This window comes from Eufriesea mexicana, unplaced genomic scaffold, assembly GCF_001483705.2.
Source record: "Eufriesea mexicana isolate 0111107269 unplaced genomic scaffold, ASM148370v2 scaffold395, whole genome shotgun sequence".
Taxonomy (NCBI): domain Eukaryota; kingdom Metazoa; phylum Arthropoda; class Insecta; order Hymenoptera; family Apidae; genus Eufriesea; species Eufriesea mexicana.
Window position 1 is genome coordinate 793,888 of NW_016908583.1, and position 23,200 is coordinate 817,087.

At 38.0% G+C, this 23,200-nt stretch overlaps 1 protein-coding gene across 3 annotated transcripts; it reads right to left on the bottom strand.

The window, feature by feature from the left end:
- Positions 1-5,533: 5,533 nt before the first annotated feature.
- Positions 5,534-23,196, bottom strand: LOC108545334 (proton-coupled amino acid transporter-like protein CG1139). Of its 3 annotated transcripts, none has more exons than XM_017896883.1 (10): positions 22,487-23,196; positions 15,755-15,841; positions 12,066-12,158; positions 11,649-11,765; positions 10,988-11,260; positions 9,548-9,632; positions 8,860-9,132; positions 7,329-7,507; positions 7,082-7,251; positions 5,534-6,575 (listed from the first exon to the last, which is right to left on the bottom strand). In XM_017896883.1, exons 3-10 carry the CDS (start codon positions 12,125-12,127, stop codon positions 6,331-6,333), a joined length of 1,404 nt encoding a protein of 467 aa, XP_017752372.1. In that variant the 5' UTR covers positions 12,128-12,158; positions 15,755-15,841; positions 22,487-23,196; the 3' UTR covers positions 5,534-6,330. The 3 variants fall into 3 exon arrangements, with proteins under 3 accessions (XP_017752372.1, XP_017752371.1, XP_017752374.1); XM_017896882.1 differs by lacking the exon at positions 22,487-23,196 and adding an exon at positions 19,706-19,894; XM_017896885.1 differs by lacking the exons at positions 15,755-15,841; positions 22,487-23,196 and adding an exon at positions 12,489-12,550.
- Between the last annotated feature and the right edge of the window lie 4 nt (positions 23,197-23,200).

The following is a 23,200-nucleotide window of genomic DNA, read 5'->3' on the forward strand; positions in this document are numbered from 1 at the left end:
TCGTCATCGCAACACTTCCTGTGAGAATGGAGAACGTCGTACAGCATCGTTTTCTCCTCATTTTTATCTCACTTCCTTCTCCTTTTCTTTTATTCATTTCTTCTATTTTTATTTTCAGACGGAAATGAGCTTGGAAGCTTGATATCTTAGAAAAGGGATTTGTAAAAGGGCATGAAACGTTGAGAACTGGGAGGTACCTTTTGTTACTTCGTTTTCTTTTTATTTATTTTCTATCCTTTAAGTTTTATTTTTCTTCTAGACGTTGAGAGGAAAATTGATCGATTTCGAGGACGTGGGTGGATTTTAATTCGATTGCTCGATTTTTGTGATATCTGAACCATTGAATTTTTATCGTTTCGACATATTCGAGGAGGGATTTATTTTTTATTCTCATGTTGCAAACGAGTTCGTTGGTTGGAACAAAATGCTGTACGACAGTCTTTCCGTCATCAGCATCGCTGCACGATTATCGTTCTCAGTGCTACCATTTAATTAAGATGATTCCCGTGGTACCAAAATGAGTGGCGAGGACATTGGAGCATAAGGTGTATCGCGGTTCGATTTAATATTAAACGATGATGTACCCCTCGGTTTCCACGTATAAAAACCATCTATTTAAACATCGACGTACGTTCGTACTTTATTTCTGCCCTGACAGATTGTTGTTAACAAACGTGATTCGTCGATTCCGGATCGAGGCTCTTCTGTGTCGGCGTTTTTGCAATGTGCCAAAAGTAATTCCGTTGACCCTCTCTGAATGAAAACGAAATTCAGCTACCGTGCGAGTCAGACGGTAAATTATCCACGGATCGGATATTTCAAAGGGACTAAATATTCAGAAAGTATTGGAACGTTCGAGAAGATCGTTATGAAATCTAGGGAAAATTGAAATGCAATGTATTTTCGTATCAGGCTGTTTTTTAAAATAAAAACACTTATAGAGCTTCTCAAACGCCATATATATGATTAAAATAATTCTTTCCGTACACAGAGCTACAATTGTTTACTACGTAGAGAGTGGAAAGTAATTAGTTTTATATTCTAGTAGAACTATAGTTTTATAGTTCCCGAACAGCTGAAACAAAGTTGGATTACCGATTGATTAAACTTCGTTTTGTAATGCACGAGATTTTCGAATACTTGAAGACGCATTGGAAATTATCGTGTTATTTTTATATTACAGCAAGGGTAATAGTTGTAATAGAATTTTGATAAACTTATTCGATATTGTAACTAAGTCCAAAATTGTACGATTAATTTCTCATAATTTCGACGAAAGTCTCAGACTATTATAATATAAGCGACCACTGTCTTTTTAACGAGAGAGTATCATAAAAGATAACTTCTTTCTTCGATTTAAGTAAAAAAAAAAAAATGGAGAAATAAATGTTCGAATTAAAATCGGTTCAGAAAGGGTCGACTCGCAAATCGTAGCATTGCAGTCTGAGTTACAGGAAAAATAATAGCCAAGCTATTAGGTTCGACAAGAAGCATTTACTAGGAACCGTACGAATTAGTGAAAATTACAATACATTGTATAAAAAAGAAGTCACTTTAACGATCATTGTTTTATACCCTACTGCCATCTTTTATTTCGTTACTATTGATTATACCATAACCGTGATGGTACTGAAGAATTCGATTTTTCGACATTGAATATTAGGTTATAAGTTTATAAGTTAGTTACTCGCTAATTAATAAATCGATAGAGTCGTTAATTATAGTCCGTAGAAATAATGGAGACGATGAAAGAAAATATATGAGAAAAGTACATAGCATTTTACAATATTTTATATAACGAGCTGAACGTCGATACCGATAGTCGATAATTCTCTCGATCGAGTGTCGATAAAACAGTGTCAACTATTATCGGCCAGGTGAAAAATGTGTTTGAGAGAAATTAGCAAATCGAGTCGCTGTTTCGATAATAAATGTTTAATTAACCTTTACAGGCCGGGCTGTTTAAATCCATGCAAGTTCAATCATGATTTTTAATACGAATAGTATTAGAAATAATTGAGGTTATATAATAACGAAGAGATAAATGTCCACAGATAGTTAAAGATCAATATATTGATATTTCTTTAATTATTTTTCTTATTTTCTAATTAAATTTTTAGAAGGTTTCTGTATATTGTTTTATTTGAGGTACAGAATATTTTCTAATTTCTTGAGACTACTATTATCTACAAGAAAATTCCTGAGGATTGATATTTAAATATTTTATTTAAATTTTCTGTTTTGGTTAAAATATTTATACATAGCTTCTTATTTCAGTTAAAAAATATTTTATCACGTATGAGGTATATACATACGTGACGCGTGATCACAGGAGAATGGCTCGAAATAAGTCAGACAGACCGGGTAAGAATAGAGAGTTTATTATATCAGAAATATAATGACCAAAAACAGAAAAAAAAAATTCGGATTTAAAACATACGCGCAAAATGCAGATCTTTTAAGAAACCCTTTAGAAATATACAAAACTTGACGATCGTTTCTGGACTAAAATCGGCGCAGTCGGCAAATAACGATAAACGCTCCGTAGACGCAAACCTAATTAGACCAATATTTCCACAATCATAAATCCATAAGTACAATCTTCGATTTTCTTTTATCTTAAAATTTTTCAACAAGAAACATCAACAATATATCATATATAACGAACAATAATCATCCTTAACCGTGTTAATTTTCATTCCAACCTGCGATTACTAACACGTTGATATATATTTCAATACTCAACAGTACTCAATGTCTCTTCTCTTAACAACAATATTACAACATTTACACAGTACAAAATATTTCACGAAGCAAGAAATGTTAAAACGCCACTTGGAAAGTAACGACAAACTCGTTGTGAGAACCTAACCTCCATAACAGTCACATCGATGAACCATATTGCCCAGAAAAAATTGAAGAAAATATCGGTAGAAAAGTTCGATAAAAATGAGTGAAACCGAGTGAAGCTTTACGTTTCGGTAAGCGTCACGGAGATGGCGAACGAAAATCGGCGGAAGGTCGAAAACGATTGTGCGATCGTAGCCCCGTTAACAAGCGCGAAAAACAGAAAGGGTTTTGGGCGAATTCGTTTCGCGTCGGGACCTTTCGTTCGATCCGCATGAACGGAGAACGCGTGCGTCGTTTCTCGCTGATCACTTGGCGCTGAGGTCGCGACCAATCTTCTCGTGTATGTGTGTGTATCTATGTCATCATGACTTGCGTAATGACCCGAGCGAGTTCCCGGCAGTGACGGTACAAAAGTAGCGGTGCATCTCGTTTTCATGATACGTGTTCTGTATTGAACTTTGATCTTAGGTTCAGCCTGTTTGATTCGCAGCCACGAGTATCGCGTGTTACACAAGCTTTACGAACGAATAGAAAATAAAGCATTAACGTCGAGCTACGGTTTTTATTGCTGGCGTCAGTCAACTTAGATTAGACCTTCCTTCTTTTCCTAGTGTTATTATTATTATTTCATCTAATCCGTTTGTGTTTCGTTGCTTTTCTCCATCCTGGTGTACGATCAAAGCGAACAAGTGATTCAGGCGTTGAAAGGATAATTTGCATCGCGGTACTTAATGATATTTTGAATACCGTTTAACGATTGTTCGAGATATTTCTGTGACTACAGGGAATAATTGCTATTGCGTCAACTTACGATTAGCGAACGTTTTTTGAGACGATTAGGATCTACGGTTTCTTTGGCTCGGATTCTATAGACAGGGTGTAATCGAAATATATGTCCAAATTTTGATATCGTATTTTGCTTTTCGTAGGGACGAAAAATGTCACGCAAATTACGACTATAAGTGGAATTAGGCACCGTTCACTCACGTTACCGTTAGAGGTAATAACCGCATTTATAACCTAATCCTCCTGATATTAAAGTCAACATACATATGCCATAGTCTCTAACTAAACATCTGTCAAGCATAAATCGTTCATATAGAATTACAAATTCGAAAAAAAAATAGTCACGCCTATATATTCACGATCTCTTCTCATCCCTATGAGAAGCAGCATACGATATCTAAGTTTGACAATGTATTTTGGTCACAAATGTAACCCAGAGCTGACCCTGTATTATATGACTATAAGATTAAGCTTTTTTACCTTATAGTCACGACTACTTGGCATATTCTTTGGCTTAGACCGTATAGTCAACGACTATAAGGGTTTCCCGCCCTTATAGTCATGACTACACGCCATTTTCTTTAACAATGACAATTTGTCTGACCGTGTTGACATAATTCGTGACTATACGGTCTGTCTTCCACCTTATAGTCATGATCATGTGCTATTTTGGTTAACAGCTTTAGCTTCTCTGGCTTTCTGCCTTCGACGCGTATAGCCACTGACTATACGCTGCTTTTCGACTTTTATAGTCACGTGTATCCCCCTCCATAGCACCGAGTCTATCTTCCTGATCATTTCCTCAATATTTCGATACTTTCCCCGATTGCCATGCGGCATCGAGAAACGAACTTCCTTGTCAACATCTGAATCATAACGAATATCGAGTATCCAAAAGATGAGCATAAGTAACTCGTATCACCGAGACGAAAGAAAGGTCCTCGAATGGCTTGCAGACACATCGTTTTGTAATTGAAGAACAATCAACGCTCGTATATACGTCTGTAAACTCGTTCAACGACGATAATCAACAGTTCGGTAGAAATGCAACGTTCGTTCCTCTATAAAATCTTCGATCACAGGTTTCGGTTGTCGCGACAGAATTCATCGACGGTTCTTCCGCCATTTTTTGGTTTTCGTTTTCCATTTTTTTTTTTTTGTCATTTCTTTCAATTTTCATTTCTTCGAAGAGCGCTGTAAGTCCAGTGCTGGGCATCGTTCGACACGTAAACGAAGAAGAGTCACGTATGATAGTTCTCCAAGGTCATCGACCCAAGTAATTAATCAACTTTCAAGCAGTCTTGTTACTTTCGAAATAGACTACGTATAATGGATTATCGATCATGAGAATCGCGTCAATGGAAGCTGGATGGTCGATCGTTTCGCTAAACAGCTTAATAGCGATAGTCCTTCCATTTTGAATTAGACGTTTGTAATACTATATATCTTAATTAACTAACTATGATATTAGTCCTTATTCATAGTCTACCTGGCCTTCTACGAGTAAATTACATTGAAATACTTTCGGATAAAACGAGCGACTCGAAGAACACATTCGTTCTATTCAAAGTGCTCTCAGGCAGTGCGACTAAAGTGAGTTAGATATTAATTATTTACGTAGGCACGTGTTTGAGGGCAATCCTCTTTGAGAAGAAATGCGTGTATCTTTAATGGACGATTATTCGTTTGATCTAATGCTTCTAATTCGAAAGGGAAGGATTTTCACTTGCACAGATTTCTCCTCAACCTAGGAATAATCCTTAATTTTCGACATAAATCCTGTTCTACTGCAAAATTCTTTAGTCATCTTTCAGAGAAAATCCTCTTTACTCCAATGTATTGCTAAGTTCGTAATTCGAATATCCTATTGAAGTACCAAAATCTCCCACTAGGGGGACACGGCTACAGTCAGGAATGGAACTTCGGATACGACGTACCGATAACTATCTGTTTGGATAGTTCGTAGAAAAATTCGATCAAAATTCGATGGAAAACGGAATAAAAGAATTATCATTCGACAAATTTTGAGAGAAGTCAAGGATTCACACGTAGCAAAATTTTCCCACGTGTATCCCAGTTTCCCAGAAGAAGACACACTCGTACCTTAGATAGCACTCTCTCACTGTACCCCTCAAACGATTTTCTGGTTTCGCTTTGGATCTCGTTGATTGCTTAAGAGAAAACCCAGCTGTTAAATAATCTGCGAACTGTCCAAACAGCCCAACATCATTGACAATCGTTGGAGGAGCAAGAAGCGACGATTAAATTAGTTATCCAACGTTCTGCCAGATCTGATCAGCGACCAGCAACGACGATCACGAGCCAAATAGCTCAGCTCTCGTCGACGTCCGTTATTTTCCTCTTACTCAACACTACACGACTCTCCAGCTTAATAAGACATCTAAACTCGGCCTAAGGTGCTCTAACAATGGCGGCGTTCACGCGAGGCGCGAAGCATTACCGGAATGCTTTCTGATTGCTCGCAGTTTTTCACTAAGAAAGACACCCAGCTTTGGAGGTACCTGACTACTTAAAAGGCGCCGCTCATTAAGCTATGAAACTGTGACGAAGCCGTTCTCGATACTCGAACAAGCATGTCCGAACTCTATCTCATCTCCCATTCCTCTCCTATCCTGCTCTCTCCCCTCTGCCTGCCTTCCTTCGATCGTTCCTGCCTAAAGTCGCCCGCGAGTTTCACTTGAAGGAGTTTATTATGTCAACGATGCTCACGTACGTGCCGATTACGAGGCCTAGTAGGCCGAACACTATCAGACAGATGTTCTTCAGGAGCATGAACATACAAGGCCCGAATTTCCGCTCTGGCCAGAGCACGCAGATCTCGATGATGGCCGGGAACGCGATACCAATGGCGGAGAGACAGAGGGCGCCAAACAGGGAGATGAAAAGGCCCAGCCTGGGTATAGTGATAGCCAACGTAACTGAAAAGGAAAGATCGTTTTGTGGTATAGTAGAATCACATTGTAAACACCATGTAGCCTGTATATAGTATACGTTACAGTAAAATATATGTACCATATACGATTTTATGTGAACCAATCAGAGGCAAATGCGACTAACTCCACTCCTTTTTTGAATTCGAGGGTCAAAATCTTTGACTTTTACATTTAAAATAAATTTATATCTCTTGGTTCGTGGACTTAATCAATTTGACAAATGAGTGGATATACACGATACGTATAGTACGTTACAGAGTTACATGCTGGATTTATTAGCACAAAGTTTTAATTAATGCTCAATTAACAGAACTTCTGCCGACTGAATATAGTTATTTAAGCGTCTATTATTCGAATTAGAGATCATTGCTATTGTTACGCGAACGAACTGTTTGCTTTTGATGGATTCATACCAGTGATGAAAATTTCGAATTCGTTATTTTAAAATCGGTTAAAGATGGCGCTTAAACGTAATCGATTAACGAACTTACACGTGGCCAATGTGATAATAGTACGACAAACATACTCCCAGAAGAGTTTCCTGTTGTGTATCTTCTGGTCCAAATAAGTGTTCCAGATGATGTCGACTGGGACGTAGCCTTGGAGGGCGTGCGTAATAAAAATGGCGATCGCGAACATGATTTTGATGCTCTGCGCCATGCTGAAAATCGAACGTCATTGTAACGCACGTTGATAACGCTTTTACAAAATGGAGAACGTGAAACGAGGCTCACTTACACTTCTTCGGGTGGTAAATTAAAAGTTACGCTACCGCCAGCCTTGGCGCCATACTTTATGTAGCCGAAGAACCCCATAAGAATATACAAGGCTACGATCACCGTCATTCCGATATTCAGCACACCGCAATATCCCCCGAAATACTGCGGAGTCTTCATATTGTTCTCCAGAGCGATAATCTGCAATGGCGAATTTGTCATATTCAAAAATTCACACACGCCTGCAAAAATTCGGAAAATACACAATATCATTTTAGTATTAATTTTTTCTACATATTCGAAATTTAAAACAGCAATCTTTTCGATCTAAAGAGTTAAAAATTTATTGAGAATTTTTACCATATTTTTTATTATAATACTCTCATTCCATGACTTTAGAATTTTAATTAAAATTTTTATTTTGATCTTCGACGTTTCCTAATCATCTGAGATATGCAGATAATTTTTCCCCATCTATCTAAAACTAGGGAATAATTACAAATTTGAAGAATTTAACTCAAGTTGCAACTTCACTATCTACTGTTCGTAAGAAATTCTGTTGAAAATTGTTGAAAAGTATGAAAAATCGATATTAAGCTGAAAAAAATTTGTATTTTAATTTTCGCAATTAAAATATGGACAGATCGTTCGACGTTTGAGGTTCATTGGGATCTCGCGCAGAGGATGAGAACAACTGGGGAATAATAACAGGGATTGCATTGACGTACTGACGATCTGATCACGACAATCTCAAAGTTCTGTAAGTGGCCAGTTATTTGTTTATTAACGATGCGGCAGCGCCGTTGATCTATTCTAAGCGCAGGCTACTCGTTTCTGCCTAACAGTCACGGGGAATGATCGACGAGGCCAAATGATAGATCGATCGAGGGTACGTAGGGTAAAATTGAAAAACCAATGCATCGACGAGATATTGTTCTAAATTGCGCGTCTCCGTCGAAGTTGGAAATATTCCGTCGTCGTCTCTCTCGATCGCATGAACGTTCTCTCTCGTCTATACTCCTAGCAATGGTTTTCTCTACTAAATTTAAGAATAGTCCTATACGATCGTAAATTTCTATAGAATTTCCGAAGACACAAATATAGAAGAATTATTTTTATTATTTTCTTATTATCATCGAATATTTTTAGTTTAATTATGTTAATTTGTTAAAGTCTTCTTCGATCCCCGAATATTTAAAATATACCTCTAGATCGTGAGTTATTTGCAATTTTTAGGTATTTGCAATACAGTGCTTGGCATAATTCCAAATAAATAAAATCGTGGTATAAGTCACAGAGATTTATGATACCATTGGCGTGACAAAACCAAATTGGCAAGTTAAAATGAAAAATTTATATAATAAATTTATGTCCAATAAAATTTGTGTCCTAAAATAAGGGAAACTCAAAGAATTCTGCGAAGGATGTATAAAGAAAAATAGGGATAAAATAGGGATGAAAAATAGAGAAAAGAAAAGGGGAGGAGGATCCGGAGAAAAAGGAGTGGAAGAAAGAAAATGGAGGAAAGGGACGTAAACGTAAATGAAACTTACCACACCAACGGCCTCCAGCGCGAATAACGTGGTGCCAAAATAGAGAGAGAAATTTCGCAGAGTACCGAACATCTCTCTCTCATTCACCGAGGGCAGATCTTTGAACATGTACACTAGAATCATCGCCAGTCCCACAAATGTGATCACGTTTGCCAGTGTAGAGAATGGCGCCAGCAGCTTCAGGTTCCTAACGTAATTGATCAAGATCAACGGTAACAATAAGATCAGCATGTGGGTCTTAACGTCCAATGGTTCCCAGTACTGGTCTGCCACCTGCATTTACGAACAGAAGAACGAAAGACGAGGGTGTCGATGAATTTCGAACTTTCCCATTATTTTGGATTATTTTCTCGATTTTTCTTTTCCTATCTCGCACTTATTCTTTTTATATTTACTTATTTATATCCGTCTCATTGATATCGCGACATCGACAATTGTAATAACGTTACTTAACCGTGGGTGCACTATTTGAGCGTAATCAGGATGGCTACTAATATATCTTTCTGTCTTTTCTCTACTTTCTTTTGCCTCGTACACGTTTATTCGGCGGTTTTTCTTGACTCGTTGCATAATATTCTTTGCTATCGATTTTTTTTTTTTTACTTGTTTTTTGGTCTAGAAGGGAAGGTTCATAGAACTGATTCTTCGCCTTTGGCGACAGAGCTGATCTATGGCGCCTGCTATTTACCTGCTTGATATTCGACGCTACAAATACGATATAAACGCAGCATATTCCCAACTGATACACAATCATGAACCCGTCTACGAGTCCTCTGCAAATATAATAGCAACTTTCATGTTACAGCTGAAAAAAGATCGTCGAGCCGCTTGGTGAGGTGATTTTGTGCGTGCTTTATGTGCTTGTGAATGAGGGAAAAATTATTTCGTTTCTGTTATTATTCTTACAGACTAGAGACCGTGAAATCGTAGTATTTGAAGATGCTATGAGAATGCCGATTGTTATATAGAAGATGAAGAGGAGAATTAATCTTGCGTATCAGTGAGAAAGGAATTTAGAATTCCTGAGGTATGCAATTGGGTTATTCAAAGCCTGTCTTAAAGCAATTTCCACTCTTTTGTCTGCAAGCGTGGATATAATTCGATCTTAGTTACAAAATACAGTGACTTTCGCAAGATTGTTATCGTTTTTATTAATATAAATTTTAATTATTTCATGGTTAAAGAGAATTTCATGCGGAAGTATGTAACAAGTACCTTTAAAATTATTTTATCACGTGTATCTTTTATAGAGTAAATTATTTTCTGTAAATTAGGTTATTTTTTTTTTCTTTTTTCGTTACATACGTTTTATTTGGAATTATTAGACCGTTCGAAGTTCTTCCGAACTACACTAGATATCGAACAAGTAGAATCAGTCGATTTTGGTCAGACGTCGACTGCTCCTCGAATCAGTCTTCGAGATTTCGATTAAATTCCCTGATCTTCGACTTCAAAATACCCCACGAAAATTTATCGGCTTGGCCAAGAAGTTTTCTCACTAATTTCACGTATGAATCACTATGTCCTAAATCAAACTAACTCGTACCATTTCATTGATAATTAACTCTTCGCGAATTAAACAGTACCAGAGATTTATCGATAAATTTGGCTTCCATGTAACTAACACACGTAAAAAGAAATATGCTCAACAACGTATTCCGAATTTTGTTAACTTTTCGAAACCAAACTTTATTACGATATCAAATTCTTAATTTTAAATCAATATGTTAGAGTCACATTAATAATTTTTATATCAAAATTTTATTACGATATCAAATTCTTAATTTTAAATCAATATGTTAGAGTCACATTAATAATTTTTATATCATACGTTTCAGGTGCTGTCGTTATTCCTTCTATGAAAAACCCATAAAAAGCACTTCGACCATAATACGATGGTAAGATATGAAACATACAGAAAAATGGAATGGAAAACTGTTTGGCCAATCGAATAATTTCGAAACGTTACTCAATGATACTTCACTAGAGAACAATCCTCAGGAGTTCCTCGAGTTAAGCCTCGAGAATCTACTGACGGAGAAGAAAGTTCAGAAATGGTACTTATGCCATATGTCGGTGGATGTATGAGTACGTGTATGAGTGTCTGTGCAACGAATGGTGTACTTACGGTGCATAGGGTGCGAACCATCGGACACACCCAGGCCCTTGCTCGAGGGCGTATTTCATGCTCAGCGGATAACTCAATATAGGAACTCTTAACCGTTTACACAGTTTGTACTGAGCTTTCACTAGTACGTGCAAACAATAAGTGCACAACACCCCTATGATCACCGTGGCTACCACACCGGTCACGAGGCCGCTGTTGCGGAACGCGTTTGGCATAGCGAGTATCCCTGTGCCTAGACTTCCTTTTAACAAGTGTATCAAGGTCTCCGCGTTCCTGAAAATTAAAAAACGTCAGACGGGTGATCGAAATTTTTGGATAATTGAAGAAATTAAATTTGAAGTCTCAATTGCGATTATCCAGCAGTTATTCAGAATTTATTGAAACGTTTCACGAAGAGATGCATCTGGCAGCATTGAATTACGTTTAAATAAATTTGAAGTTATGCTTTTTAAAATTAAATAGGTTTGAAAATTGTTTGAACATTCGTTCAGAATATTTATGTGAATGATATAGATCATAGAGAATAATAAAGTATTCTATTTTGTCTTGAATTGTTTTTCTATTTTTCTAGATGTGATCGATGTGATAGATAATAGCATAGAATTTTTGACAATTTTTTGAGAATTTATTTGATTATATTGGGAAAATATCGAATACTCACGATGTCGGATTCGGCCTATTTCGATGTTTGTGGGGGTCGTAGTCTTCTACATTTGTGGTCGGCGATATTGGGACCTCTGATGCATTTAGACCACTTCCGGCAATTTCATTATTAACTCTACAACCGCATCAATTTGCAAATGCAATCCATGTCCCCGAGCTTTTATTTATCGAATTTTCAAACGCTACCCGGCTTTATTACCTTCTCATAGGCGTTCAAATTACCACGATTTATAGATAAGCTTCGTTAATAATTGTGATACTTGATAATACGTTTGTCATAGCTACTTGCAAAATATAAAACTAAAGAATACCTCAACATACTATGAAAATATCGTGCATTTAGAATGAAAAATTTTATTTTCGATTTAAATACATGTTTATTCACCATTCAGCCTTTAAGTAAAATCACACATACTTGTACGGACTCTCAGCACCGATCAGCTGCATATTAATCGTCTCCTCCTTTGCGTTCTCCATCTTGTTCGTCCCTTAATCTCTCGTGCCACTTCTGTATTTTTCACACAGAAAATTTGTTATATCATCGAATAAACGAAACCTACTCGAAGATAGATATCGAATTTTAAAGGCTACTAATCACTATCGCGATGAAAAAATTTCTCTTAGCTTCGAACTGGTTATTTCTAAAGAGTAACTCTAACTTAACGCGAATTTAAAAAATACCGACTGTGTAAATATTAATTAACCAAGTATATAAAATTGGAATACAAAGAATTGATCATCCAGAGTTGGAGGTATGCGTGAGGAATTATTAGCAACTGCGTATGTAGAATATACCAACAGCTCTCTTTCGTTCAGTGACTCCCCCTTTTCAACTAACCATGCTTCCCGTAGCATCCAACGCTTCCACGACTCATTCAGCTCGAACGAGACATAGGAAAATTCCCAGCCACGAATAAACGTCTCGATCCCGCCGCTAATATACGAGCGAGTAACTGACAAGAAACCGGGGAACCCCTTGCGCCATGCAACCAGGCCTTGCATCCTGCGTCGCGGTAGATGGCGCTTGGAACGCGTCAGGATCAAAAGCTCGACCTAGATCTCGCGCATTAAGGCTCCTAATCAATTGGCGAATATGGAACAAGTCGACGTATGTATATAAAAATGGCAATTCATCATTGCGAATCTGTTCGGTTCCGCGGCGACGCGCGTAGCTTTAGCACATTCTTTCGCGAACTGATTGCTCTTAATTATTGCATTGAGGTCAAATGTGTAGTTAACTTACTGAAGGTTATATCGCAAGCGTGCGTTCTCACTTCGCCGTTTCTGCGCGGCCAATTGATCCACGTTCGGAACGAACCGTCGTTCCTGGACTATGCCGAAAGATCTACGCGATCTACTTGAAATTTTCAACGGGACGATCATTGAAACGAGATGAAACGAAGAGAAATGTGTAAGCGAAAAAGTGAGAAACTTTCAAGTATCTGTGACGGGAAATACGGTGGCCTTTGAGGTTAGGAGTGCGTTTTCTGTAGGTAAGGCTGCATTTTCTGATTTAGTAAGGTTATGTCTTTTATAGTTTGGGACACGGATTTCTAATCGAAATGGAAGCTTGTGAGGTTATGTCGAATTCAGTATCGAGTCTCGTTCTTATGATGGCTCCCGCTCCGTGTTTTATTTCGAGAATGAAATCGACGCATTTGGTGCTTGGAAAATCAGACCTCGTCTTCGTCGTAACACGAACTGATTCTTCGAAATGGGAAAACATGCAGAAATAAGGAAATCATTATCTAATTATCGTATGAAGAGCACAGAGGCTATAATGCTAGAACCGGTGCACGATTTCCCTTTGATTGAATAATGATCATCTGTGGAGACACGATGATGCGTTAAAATCAGCGTGAACGAGCATCTGACCGTCTGTTTCTAGAAATAACAAATTTAAAGAGAAATTCTGATTGAAACGCGAAATAATCGAATTACCGACTTTACAAAGTTAATTCACTAAAAATTAATACTCGTTATCCGTAAGTAACTAGATTCTAGTAACATTTTGAATTTCTTTTGCGAGGATCGCATTTATAAATTATTAAATCATAGTATCGTTACAATTACAGTTTACCTTCGACAGAAATCGAAATTCAAATCACTAGGTTCTAGTAACATTCCAATTTTCATCCTCCTCTTACCGGAGTCAATAAATCATGTATAGCCTATCCCAAAGTTTCCCAAATGAATTTCGTCAATGTGTTCTACGAATAAAATCAAGACTAAACTATCTCGTAACAACAAGTCCATAAATGTTCGTTAAAGTTTACGATCCACGAAATTTTTCGTCATGAACGTTCATATTGATAATCACAACATGTAATGTCAATGATCAAATGATGTCGTTAGCCAGCCAGTCTCGGCTGATGGATCATGTCGAACGTGGCTTTGTATGCGATAATGACCATTGACACAGATAAATGGGCGCCGAATTTAACTTGTCACGCGAGACGAGCTTGTGTCAACGATTCATTCCGACCTCGTGAAATCTGTCAGACGGGTTACTCATCTGCGAATTCACTAGACGCAACGCGGCATCGTGGGTTAACGCGGACATGGATCGAGTTTCGAGACTTCCGGTTAGTGTACCCCTCGAATAAAGGTTATTTGGGACTGTACTGACTACGAAAGGCACGAACCTAGTCTCTCTTATCTCGCTTGTTTTAAGACGAGTCGAAGGCAATAAAGGGAAACGAAAATCTCGCAGGATTAATCGACACGTTATCACAATTATCGGACATCTGGATTTAACAATGGAAATGTAGGAAACATGATACATGTCTGAAAGAAGGGATTCCTTAGGTCTGAGGAATGCAGATCTAAAAGAAGAATATTTCAGAAGAAGTCTGCTTGGGTCACATAGAGATACGAGGACAGAGTGTTTAGAGTAAAGCAGATTTGAAAGAAGAGTGTGTAGATCCAAGCAATCTGCAATGGAAGACGCAAAAGAAGATCTAGAAGAAATCTAGAAGAGAATTTGAACTGAAGTATCAAATATATGAAAGAAGAGTGTTTGGACCAAGTGCTCAACATTATGGATCATATCCCAATTTAAGTTAGATCAAGACTCAATTTGGATCAATTTAGACTAACTTGAATCTTCTCAAACCAAGGTAAATCCCTCGATGCTAATCGATATGCTTACAAATCAACAAGTTTTCCAACCAATTGTTATCTTAAATGAAAATAATCCTGCTTCGAATCGATAGGTGGTGATCATTAATTACTAATCGTCTGAGTAGTTAAAATTAGAAACGAAGACTGATTAATCGACGTATCTCGTTCAATAGTTTCGTCTCATCTGATCATTCCCTCAGGGATCTTGTAAGATCGTTAAAAGTCAGAAACGTTTAACGCAGCGTTTTAATTTAATTAGAGGAGTAACGGGAAACTCAGAATCTGGAAGCGTAGCGACGAAGAAAACAATTAGGTTAAAATCATAGTGGACGATTAGGTTACGCAATCAGATACCAGAGATGAGTTAGCGGCATTCGTGGAGCGTCTGACAAGTTCAAGCTTATCGATGTTGATGTCGCACGTGAACGTCTGTCTCGATTCTCTCGGCCACCGAACGATCGTAGAAAGATGAGTGATCCAGCAATTCGCCCTTGACAGATACTTTTCAAGTATGCTCCTAATATCTTCCATCTATCCGCCAGATAAATTTGATGAGACGATCATTTCGTAACGACGGATCTGGTTGAGATTAATCTGGCTTCGATTCGGGTTCACGAGATTACAGAGGAAGTAAACATTACAGTGTTTCTTTGTCTAACGATCATTGCGTGGCAGTTAAGGATGACTATAACTTGTAAATTATTCGCAGATTAACTCGTATCGGTAGTATACGAGTTCTTTGGTTACAGAAAGGTCAGTTTTTGATGATGGGGCGTTGCAAAATGTTACTTTCAATTTCGTTTCTATTCGAGGGTTAATAATAGGGTTACGGAGAATTATGCAAATTTCTGTTTATCGAGAGCTTGCTACGCGATCACTGCGAATTGAGCTTAATTCCTTTCTAATTCGTATAAACGATATTTTAAGGAATCGAAATTTATCATCAACGATACTGTAAATTGAGAGATGGATCATGCTCACCTGTTACGCCGGAAATGAGGTTGCTTCTTCCTTAAAAAGTTCTGACAACTATGTTTGCTGACTTCCTTCGGTGGTCGCTGGTTTCTCCTGGAAAATTTAAAGAATCTGGTCAGAATTGAGTAACAAGGAAATCCTATTTCTTCATCATTCATACTTCATTTTTATAGCAAATTATAAGTGACAACCTTCAAATTCAAATTTACTCAAAAGGATCATTTATCTGAGTAATTGTCATTCTGAAATTTTTCTTTTACATGAAAGGAGGAAATGATACTTGTCACTGTATGAAATTTTACAAAATCACTTTCTTAAACAACTTCGTTATTATTGCAACCACTGGATCATTTGCACAAACAACCCCATAATTTACTCATGCTCAATTCCTTACAATTACATCGGCTGGTCAAATTAAGCACAATTAAACTTCCGCAGAGCTTCAAATTTCAAACTTCCTCCACTTACGAGTAAGATCACATTCATAATTCATTCGCAATCAATCTTATGTAATTGCATAGATTGCTCCATCCAAGCACTATTATGCGTTCATATTTTATCAGCACTTCGACTTTCCTAATTATTTCCATTCACAGAAAAGCACATTTGTTATTTACTCGCACTGGCTACTTCAACATGAAGTAGATTGCTCGAGTTAAGCAGAATTTCCCGCTCAAATTTGCTCGACAATAATGAGTAAAATATATTTACAAATGATTCAAACTAAGTGGAACATCGTTCTCAAATTTTTCAACGATTCGAATCTCAAACTCCCTTGCACCCACCAGATAAAAACAACGCGAGACACAAACCACTAGAATCTTTTTCCTCCATTTTTATTTCGAGCAGTGTACTTTGGCTGCAACATCTGTCCACCTCGAACATTCGTGCATTCCAAAAATATCGCACGTAATTCGGTGACAAGAATTAACGATGGATTTTTACAGGAAAAAAGTGAAGAATACCTAATTTCTCGCAAAAATATTTATTTCTATGATTGCAAACGTCGAGGGAGGAAGTTTCGAGTATAGACGAAAAAAAGATGGCGTCACCTTTGGCTACTTGAGCGACGCCCTTGCGTCGAACGCAGTGCAACGTAGCTTAAGTAAAGTAATCGATCTCCTAATGCTTACTTCCTCAAAGCACATTGGGGGAACACGTCGACCGGCTCATGAACGTTCAGCTGAGAAACTATGTCACCGGGAATACATGTCAGCTAATTTTAGTTTTCGAATCACTTCTGCCACCTGATGACTAAACCACCTGTCGTTTGATGATTGCTACCTGAAAATCCCTAAATCCTGAGAAATTTTCGACCTCGATCACGTTTGAGAAAATTCTTCTTGCATATACTGAATCATGACTATTCGAATCGTTATCTGACGAATTTTCTTTTCGACATATCGTAAAATATATATTAAATATTTATGTGAATATAATATATTGGATTTTAGACGCTTACATTTTTATTTCATTTGTTTTCTCATTTTTCTTTAATTTCGTTGTAGAGTTCGAGGTTCAATTTTATCCCAGTGAGTTAGGATAAATATATCTGCGTGATATTTAATCGACTTTGAGCTGAGGTGTCGAGTATGTAAGTAGGCATGGAAGAGAAAGCGAATATTTTTCCAAAAAAATTTTGAAAAAATTTCTGTATCGAAGTTGATGACCATTGATGCGACAGTCATTGGAAGCCAGTGTATTAGGCACTTCCGGGTATTAAAGCTTGGCTGGTTAAACTAAACTTGGGCAGTAAATTATAAATTATTGTACCCTCGATTAATCGACAAATATTTACTCGCAGAACTGAAAAATAATCGCAAGAAGTAAATCGTAGATTAATATTCTTTACTGAACGTCATATTGAACCCAATGCATCGAACAAGGAAGAAATAACAGAATAAACGAGAATAGAAAATTATTCGGGCAATTTAATCGTTATCCTATGTTCATCTATCGTCTCCAAACGATTTATAGACGAGCAATAAAAATATACGGGGTTCAAAGGATTAATAGACGATGCTAAACGAGTGAAACTAATAGGTTCAGGAAGTCACAGTGCGTTCCCTTAAATCCCGACGTGATTTCTCAATTTTTAATCGAATGACCCCTATTTTTCGTCGTAAATGTAGTAAAGTAAGGGTTATTAAGATCGATGAGGGAACGGTTATGCAATAGTTGAACCGTTTGTCCATTCCAATTGGCGTGACATCATATCGACGACCGATTATCCTTCTTAGAATAATCGTATCATAGTTAAAATCGAGAAATCACATTTAGCCACAGCTTAACAAATGAAATCTTCAAACATGTCAAAAATCTACAGTAAATAACCAAAAATTCTTTTATACGATATGCCACTTTCCATTTTTTCATATTACAGCAGAATAAAAAACAGAAAATTATAATAAATTGTAAAAAATAAAATTGAGAAACTATTTCTATTTTTTAGTGGTGAACTGTAATAAAACTAAGAAATGTTCAAAATATTATCAGCACGATGTATAACGCAATTCAGAAATCCCTTCATAGGGGGACCCCCCTTTTTGCTTCTAATAAATTGTAAAAAAAAATACTGTTAATAATAATAAGAAATTATTTTTCTTTTTTAGTATAATAAATTATAATAAAAGTATAAAATTGTAATATATCATGTATTATAATAATATATTAAAATTTCTTGCTTTTATTAATATCTAAAAATTCTTTCTTTTTACTTTCCCATGTTATAGAAAAATAAAAATAGAAGGTTATAATGCATTGTAAAAATATAATTGACGATTATTTTGAGAAATTTTGCTCTCTGTCTTTTTACATAGATGTCAAATCCGAGGGTGAAACTGCTTAGAAGAAATTATATAAATTATTGGATAAACTGTAAAAACATAATGAAATACTAACAATACAGAAAAATCCGACTTTTTCTTTAATAAAGCGAATTAGAAATACGAAGTCGTAACAAGTCGCCGAGAGTTTAGCCGCAACTTTAACCCGATACAAGTTCTTATTTCACCAATCAATTACGGTTTATAGCGTTTTTATTGGGGTGCTAACACAGTCTATATTCGTACTCATACACGACTCTACTAATTCTCTGTCATCGTACAATGATACCGATACTCCATTCTATTTAAGATTCAATTTAATAGCAGCGGATCTTTCCTCTGACTCTCTGCACACTATTTTTATTCGTACTATACGAGTTTCATGCCATATCATCGTTTTACCAAATTCAAAATGCAAAATTCGTCGATAAAACCACCACGAATATACCTATCGACGTTCCAAATCCCTAAAATCATCGATTACAACTTGCCACTGACTTCAACATCGCCCAACAGCACCCAAATACCAATTAAAAATATCAATTTCGCGGTATCTTCGATAATTTTAATCACCATGATCGACGAGCAAACTTTACTTAACTGACAGCATGCGATCTGATTGCAGCACGATTATCAAACTCGATGCAGAAGCTACACAGCGATAATAGGTATTAAACAGGTTCACCGAAGATTTCCAATTGGAAACGGGCTTTACATACACGATGCATGTATGCAAAAATGGGTCCCTAAACGAAGCTTACGAACTGGACTGACATCGTAATATTGGCTACCGTCTCTCCCCGACAGTTGTCTCTAAATTTTCCACGAATCCGAGTTAATTATCAACAAACTTAACCGAGAGTCTATTTAGAATCGAAAATCCTCGTTTGCACACCGTTAAAAGCCTACCAGGTTCTGGAGAACCTGCAGAAATCCTTGTTCACAATCTCAGAACGGGTTGGCCATAGTAGCCAATGGACTCTGAGAGTGCAGAGTGAGCCCAGAGAGCGGAGAGGAAGAGGAGGCGAACGAGCAAAATTGGACAAAGAAGATTAGCAGAGGAAAGAAGGAACACGGTCGTTAAGGTCCACGGAAGGGTGGACAATGACGGAATACGTTCGTCTAGACTCACCAGATTAAACACATCCGCAGCGAGGGAAACGGAAAAGTCGCTCGAGACGCCAGACACAATGCGATCTCTTCCACGGTGGACCTCCTAACGCTAATGTGGACGGGCCAGAGGATGTCTAGCGACTGGGCCGCGCTAAACCGCGGAACATTTCAATTTCCAACGCGACAAACCGCTCGCGGAGTCCGGTGTCACGTGACGCGAGTTAGAAACTACGCCTCACGGGATTTAGATGCGCTCCGCGATCAGACCAGGCCTCCAGTTCGCCGGTCGCTCTCAAACTGTCAGCTCCGGGACGAGGAGCCTCTAGAGATTTTGGGGACCGCGGCACTTGGGACCGAGTTGAGGTTCTCGAGAGAATCGAGAAGTCGCGGTATAGGTGCGGAGAGATGGGACCACGGTGTTTGAGGTCGTCAGCAGAGTTCTGAGTCTTCTGTGAGATGTTCTCATGCTGCGAAGTTGAATTTCGGGTGGCAATGTACGCATCTTTCATCTGATACTTGAATTCGCTGCAAGATGAACTTTGGATACCGTGAAAGGGAATTTGGGATTATGGAGTCTCTGGTTTGGCACCAGAGACTCGAGTCTTTCGTTAGGTTTGGGTGCTTGGAACTCGAACTCTGGGATGCGAAATTTTAACAGCTCGATTGATCGAACCTTCTGCTGGTGATGAACTTTGGAGCTGTGTATGATGAACTGTGGATTTTGCATTACGATTTGGTTTATAGATTGAACTCCGAATGCTAAAATTGTATTCCCGATTGAGACAACCTACTTTTTCTATGTGATGATTAAGGATTAGTTATATTAGGAATGGACTTAGTCCACCTGCTGAAAAATTATGCAAATAATTCACGCTTGTCGTATACTTTTGCAGATGCAACTTGCCTTCGATATTCCAACGCCGTTCACGTAACTATTTGATTAGTATCAGCAACGTAGAAGAAAATGGCACAAGGAGACACTGTTTTTCTGGATTTTCAAGGACGCCGATAAAAGAAGAAGAAATGCAGCAATTTGGCGATTCGAATCATATAAATACACATTAACGTCAAGTTTGGAAGAGAACGTATCGATTGACCCACAAATGGGATCACGATCATGCGAACGCCAAGCGGAAACTAAAGAAGATCGCCATTTATCAGAAGTAACAAGCACAACCATTTAACATTGTTAAAAATCCCAACATTTCATATTCGAGCCAGAAGTCAACAAATCGAATCAATCAATTCTACATTCTCTCATTAAGAAATACACTCAATCGATCAATCGTGCCCGAATCGTTCGTTCAAGTCTAATCAGCTTAAAGGATGATCCTACTTAACATAATTAAGACAATCGATATAGCTGCAGAGTTATAATAAATCAAACGACAAGATATTACTATTATCTCTATTTATACGTACACGGTTGCCTTCATTTACAGGTAAAATTCAAAAATTCGTATATAAGATAAGGATCAAAGGAATTAATCCTCAATCAGTGCTGATAATAGCCTAATTTTGATATATTTGGTACTGATTTCTACATCGTACTTTACACAAAACATCGATAAAAATCTTCGTGCATAGGGGTATGATTAAATACAGTTAAAATTATAGCAAACTATTCTCAGCACTCGTTACCTATCAGCAACGATATCGCACGAAGGTGAATGCCAATCAACAGGACATGGTGGGCAAACGAACAACACCTGCGCAAAGCTGAAAATGCAGGTTAACGTTATCGTCAAACTCGCTGATGGATAGGAAAAGCAGCAAGCTCTACCCTCCAACATTTATCCATGAATGATAGGGTCGCTGACACGGTGTCAATCCTACCATCATTGCGGCTATTCGCACGGATAGGCGATAAAGAAATCGAGAACAGAGTAACGTACGGATCAGGCCTCGGGTTTAAAAGGGTGTATATCGATCGCCGAGAGTGTGCATATATGTTGGGGTATTACTCGGTCACTCGGTCTGCTGTGATTCCCTTTGGATTATTAATAATCATTGGTTCGACCACCGTTTTCTAACGTGACAAAAATTTTTCGTCTCGAAGATGTTTGTTTATTTGACCCGTACAGATGGAGAAAGATACGAAGATAGGATCACGTATGGACAAAAAGGATTCGTCATTTTTATAAATGTTCCTATGAGCTAACTGAGGTAAGTGATGAAGCATAACGATATAAAAATATATTAAAATAATTATTTCTAGGAAAACTGCTAGAGAAATTTGCAAGTGCTAAGAGTCAGCAAAAGGAGTTGAAACAGGTAACAAAATAAAATAGTCGTTCAACTACTTTGGACAGTGCCTTTGAACTACATCACAAGAGTTACGAACCAGTGAAGAATCGAAGATCCACTTGGTCAGTGCTACTGATTACGGGTAACGACTCTCCAGCAACACTTACTCTTCATCCCCTTGAAGCACGTAAGAGGGAAAGAGATCTCACAGCTTCTAGAAAGAACAATCGACCAGAAGGAACGAAATAAGTGCACAGTTCTCGAGGAAACAGGATTCAGAGACTGTGCCTAAGTGTACCACTTCTGCATCGACAACCCCTCTATAGCTGACGTTACATAACCAACCACCTCCAAATTGAACAGCACTGAAGCTGGGAAACCAGGCACAAAGTCGAACCAAGTGGAAGAACCATTTCACGAAATTCTGTTATTCCATACTTTCTACAACCATGATTTTCTGCCAATATTTCCATTCGTCATTTCCATTATTCATAGGTGCTAAGTTATTTTCCCTACTTGAGAATTCAAATTTTTAGTTATGGCTGCTACGTACATGAGTTGAGTTAGTCCTTTGGGTTAGGCTCGAGATGCTCCAAATGATAAGTCAGAATTACTTCACACTTTTCACACACCAATTTCCATTTTACTTTCCCACTGGAAGTGTCAGATTTCACGAAATTATGCTTCCAGTTATTTTAAACCATAACTTAAAATCATTGAACACTTGTCATTTTCATTCACTGATTCCTTCAACTTGTCACTGAAAGGGATTTGGATCAGGTTAAGAGTAGGATTAGGCGTAGATTAGATTTAAGGTATCCTAATCCATAAGAGGCGCTCGATAACGTTCACAAAGCAACTTGAACTTAGCACTCGAAGAGCACGAAGAAGTCTTGTATGTACATTCCTTTTGGGAGAACTTAGATGATCTTTTTTAGGAGGGAAGAGGGCTGGCCTCGTGCTAAACCGTCGACGAGGAACACAAGGACGCGTGTGCTGGACGCACACACACGGATAGGTCTCTTATTGACATGGGGTCGCGTGCACACGTGCGAAGACGAACTGGCCTCACCGGGGTTGCCTCGAGGTATGCGGGGGCAGCCACCCCGATAGCGATCCATACGCCCGTAGCGAGAACGTTTCATGGCGTCTGCGTCGAAACGTCACCCCCGTGAACTCTACCCACCGCCCCCTGACGTTACAATCCTGCACAATTTGGTGTCTCCAACGTCATGACACTGTTCCTCCTTAGGTATCATCCAGCTGC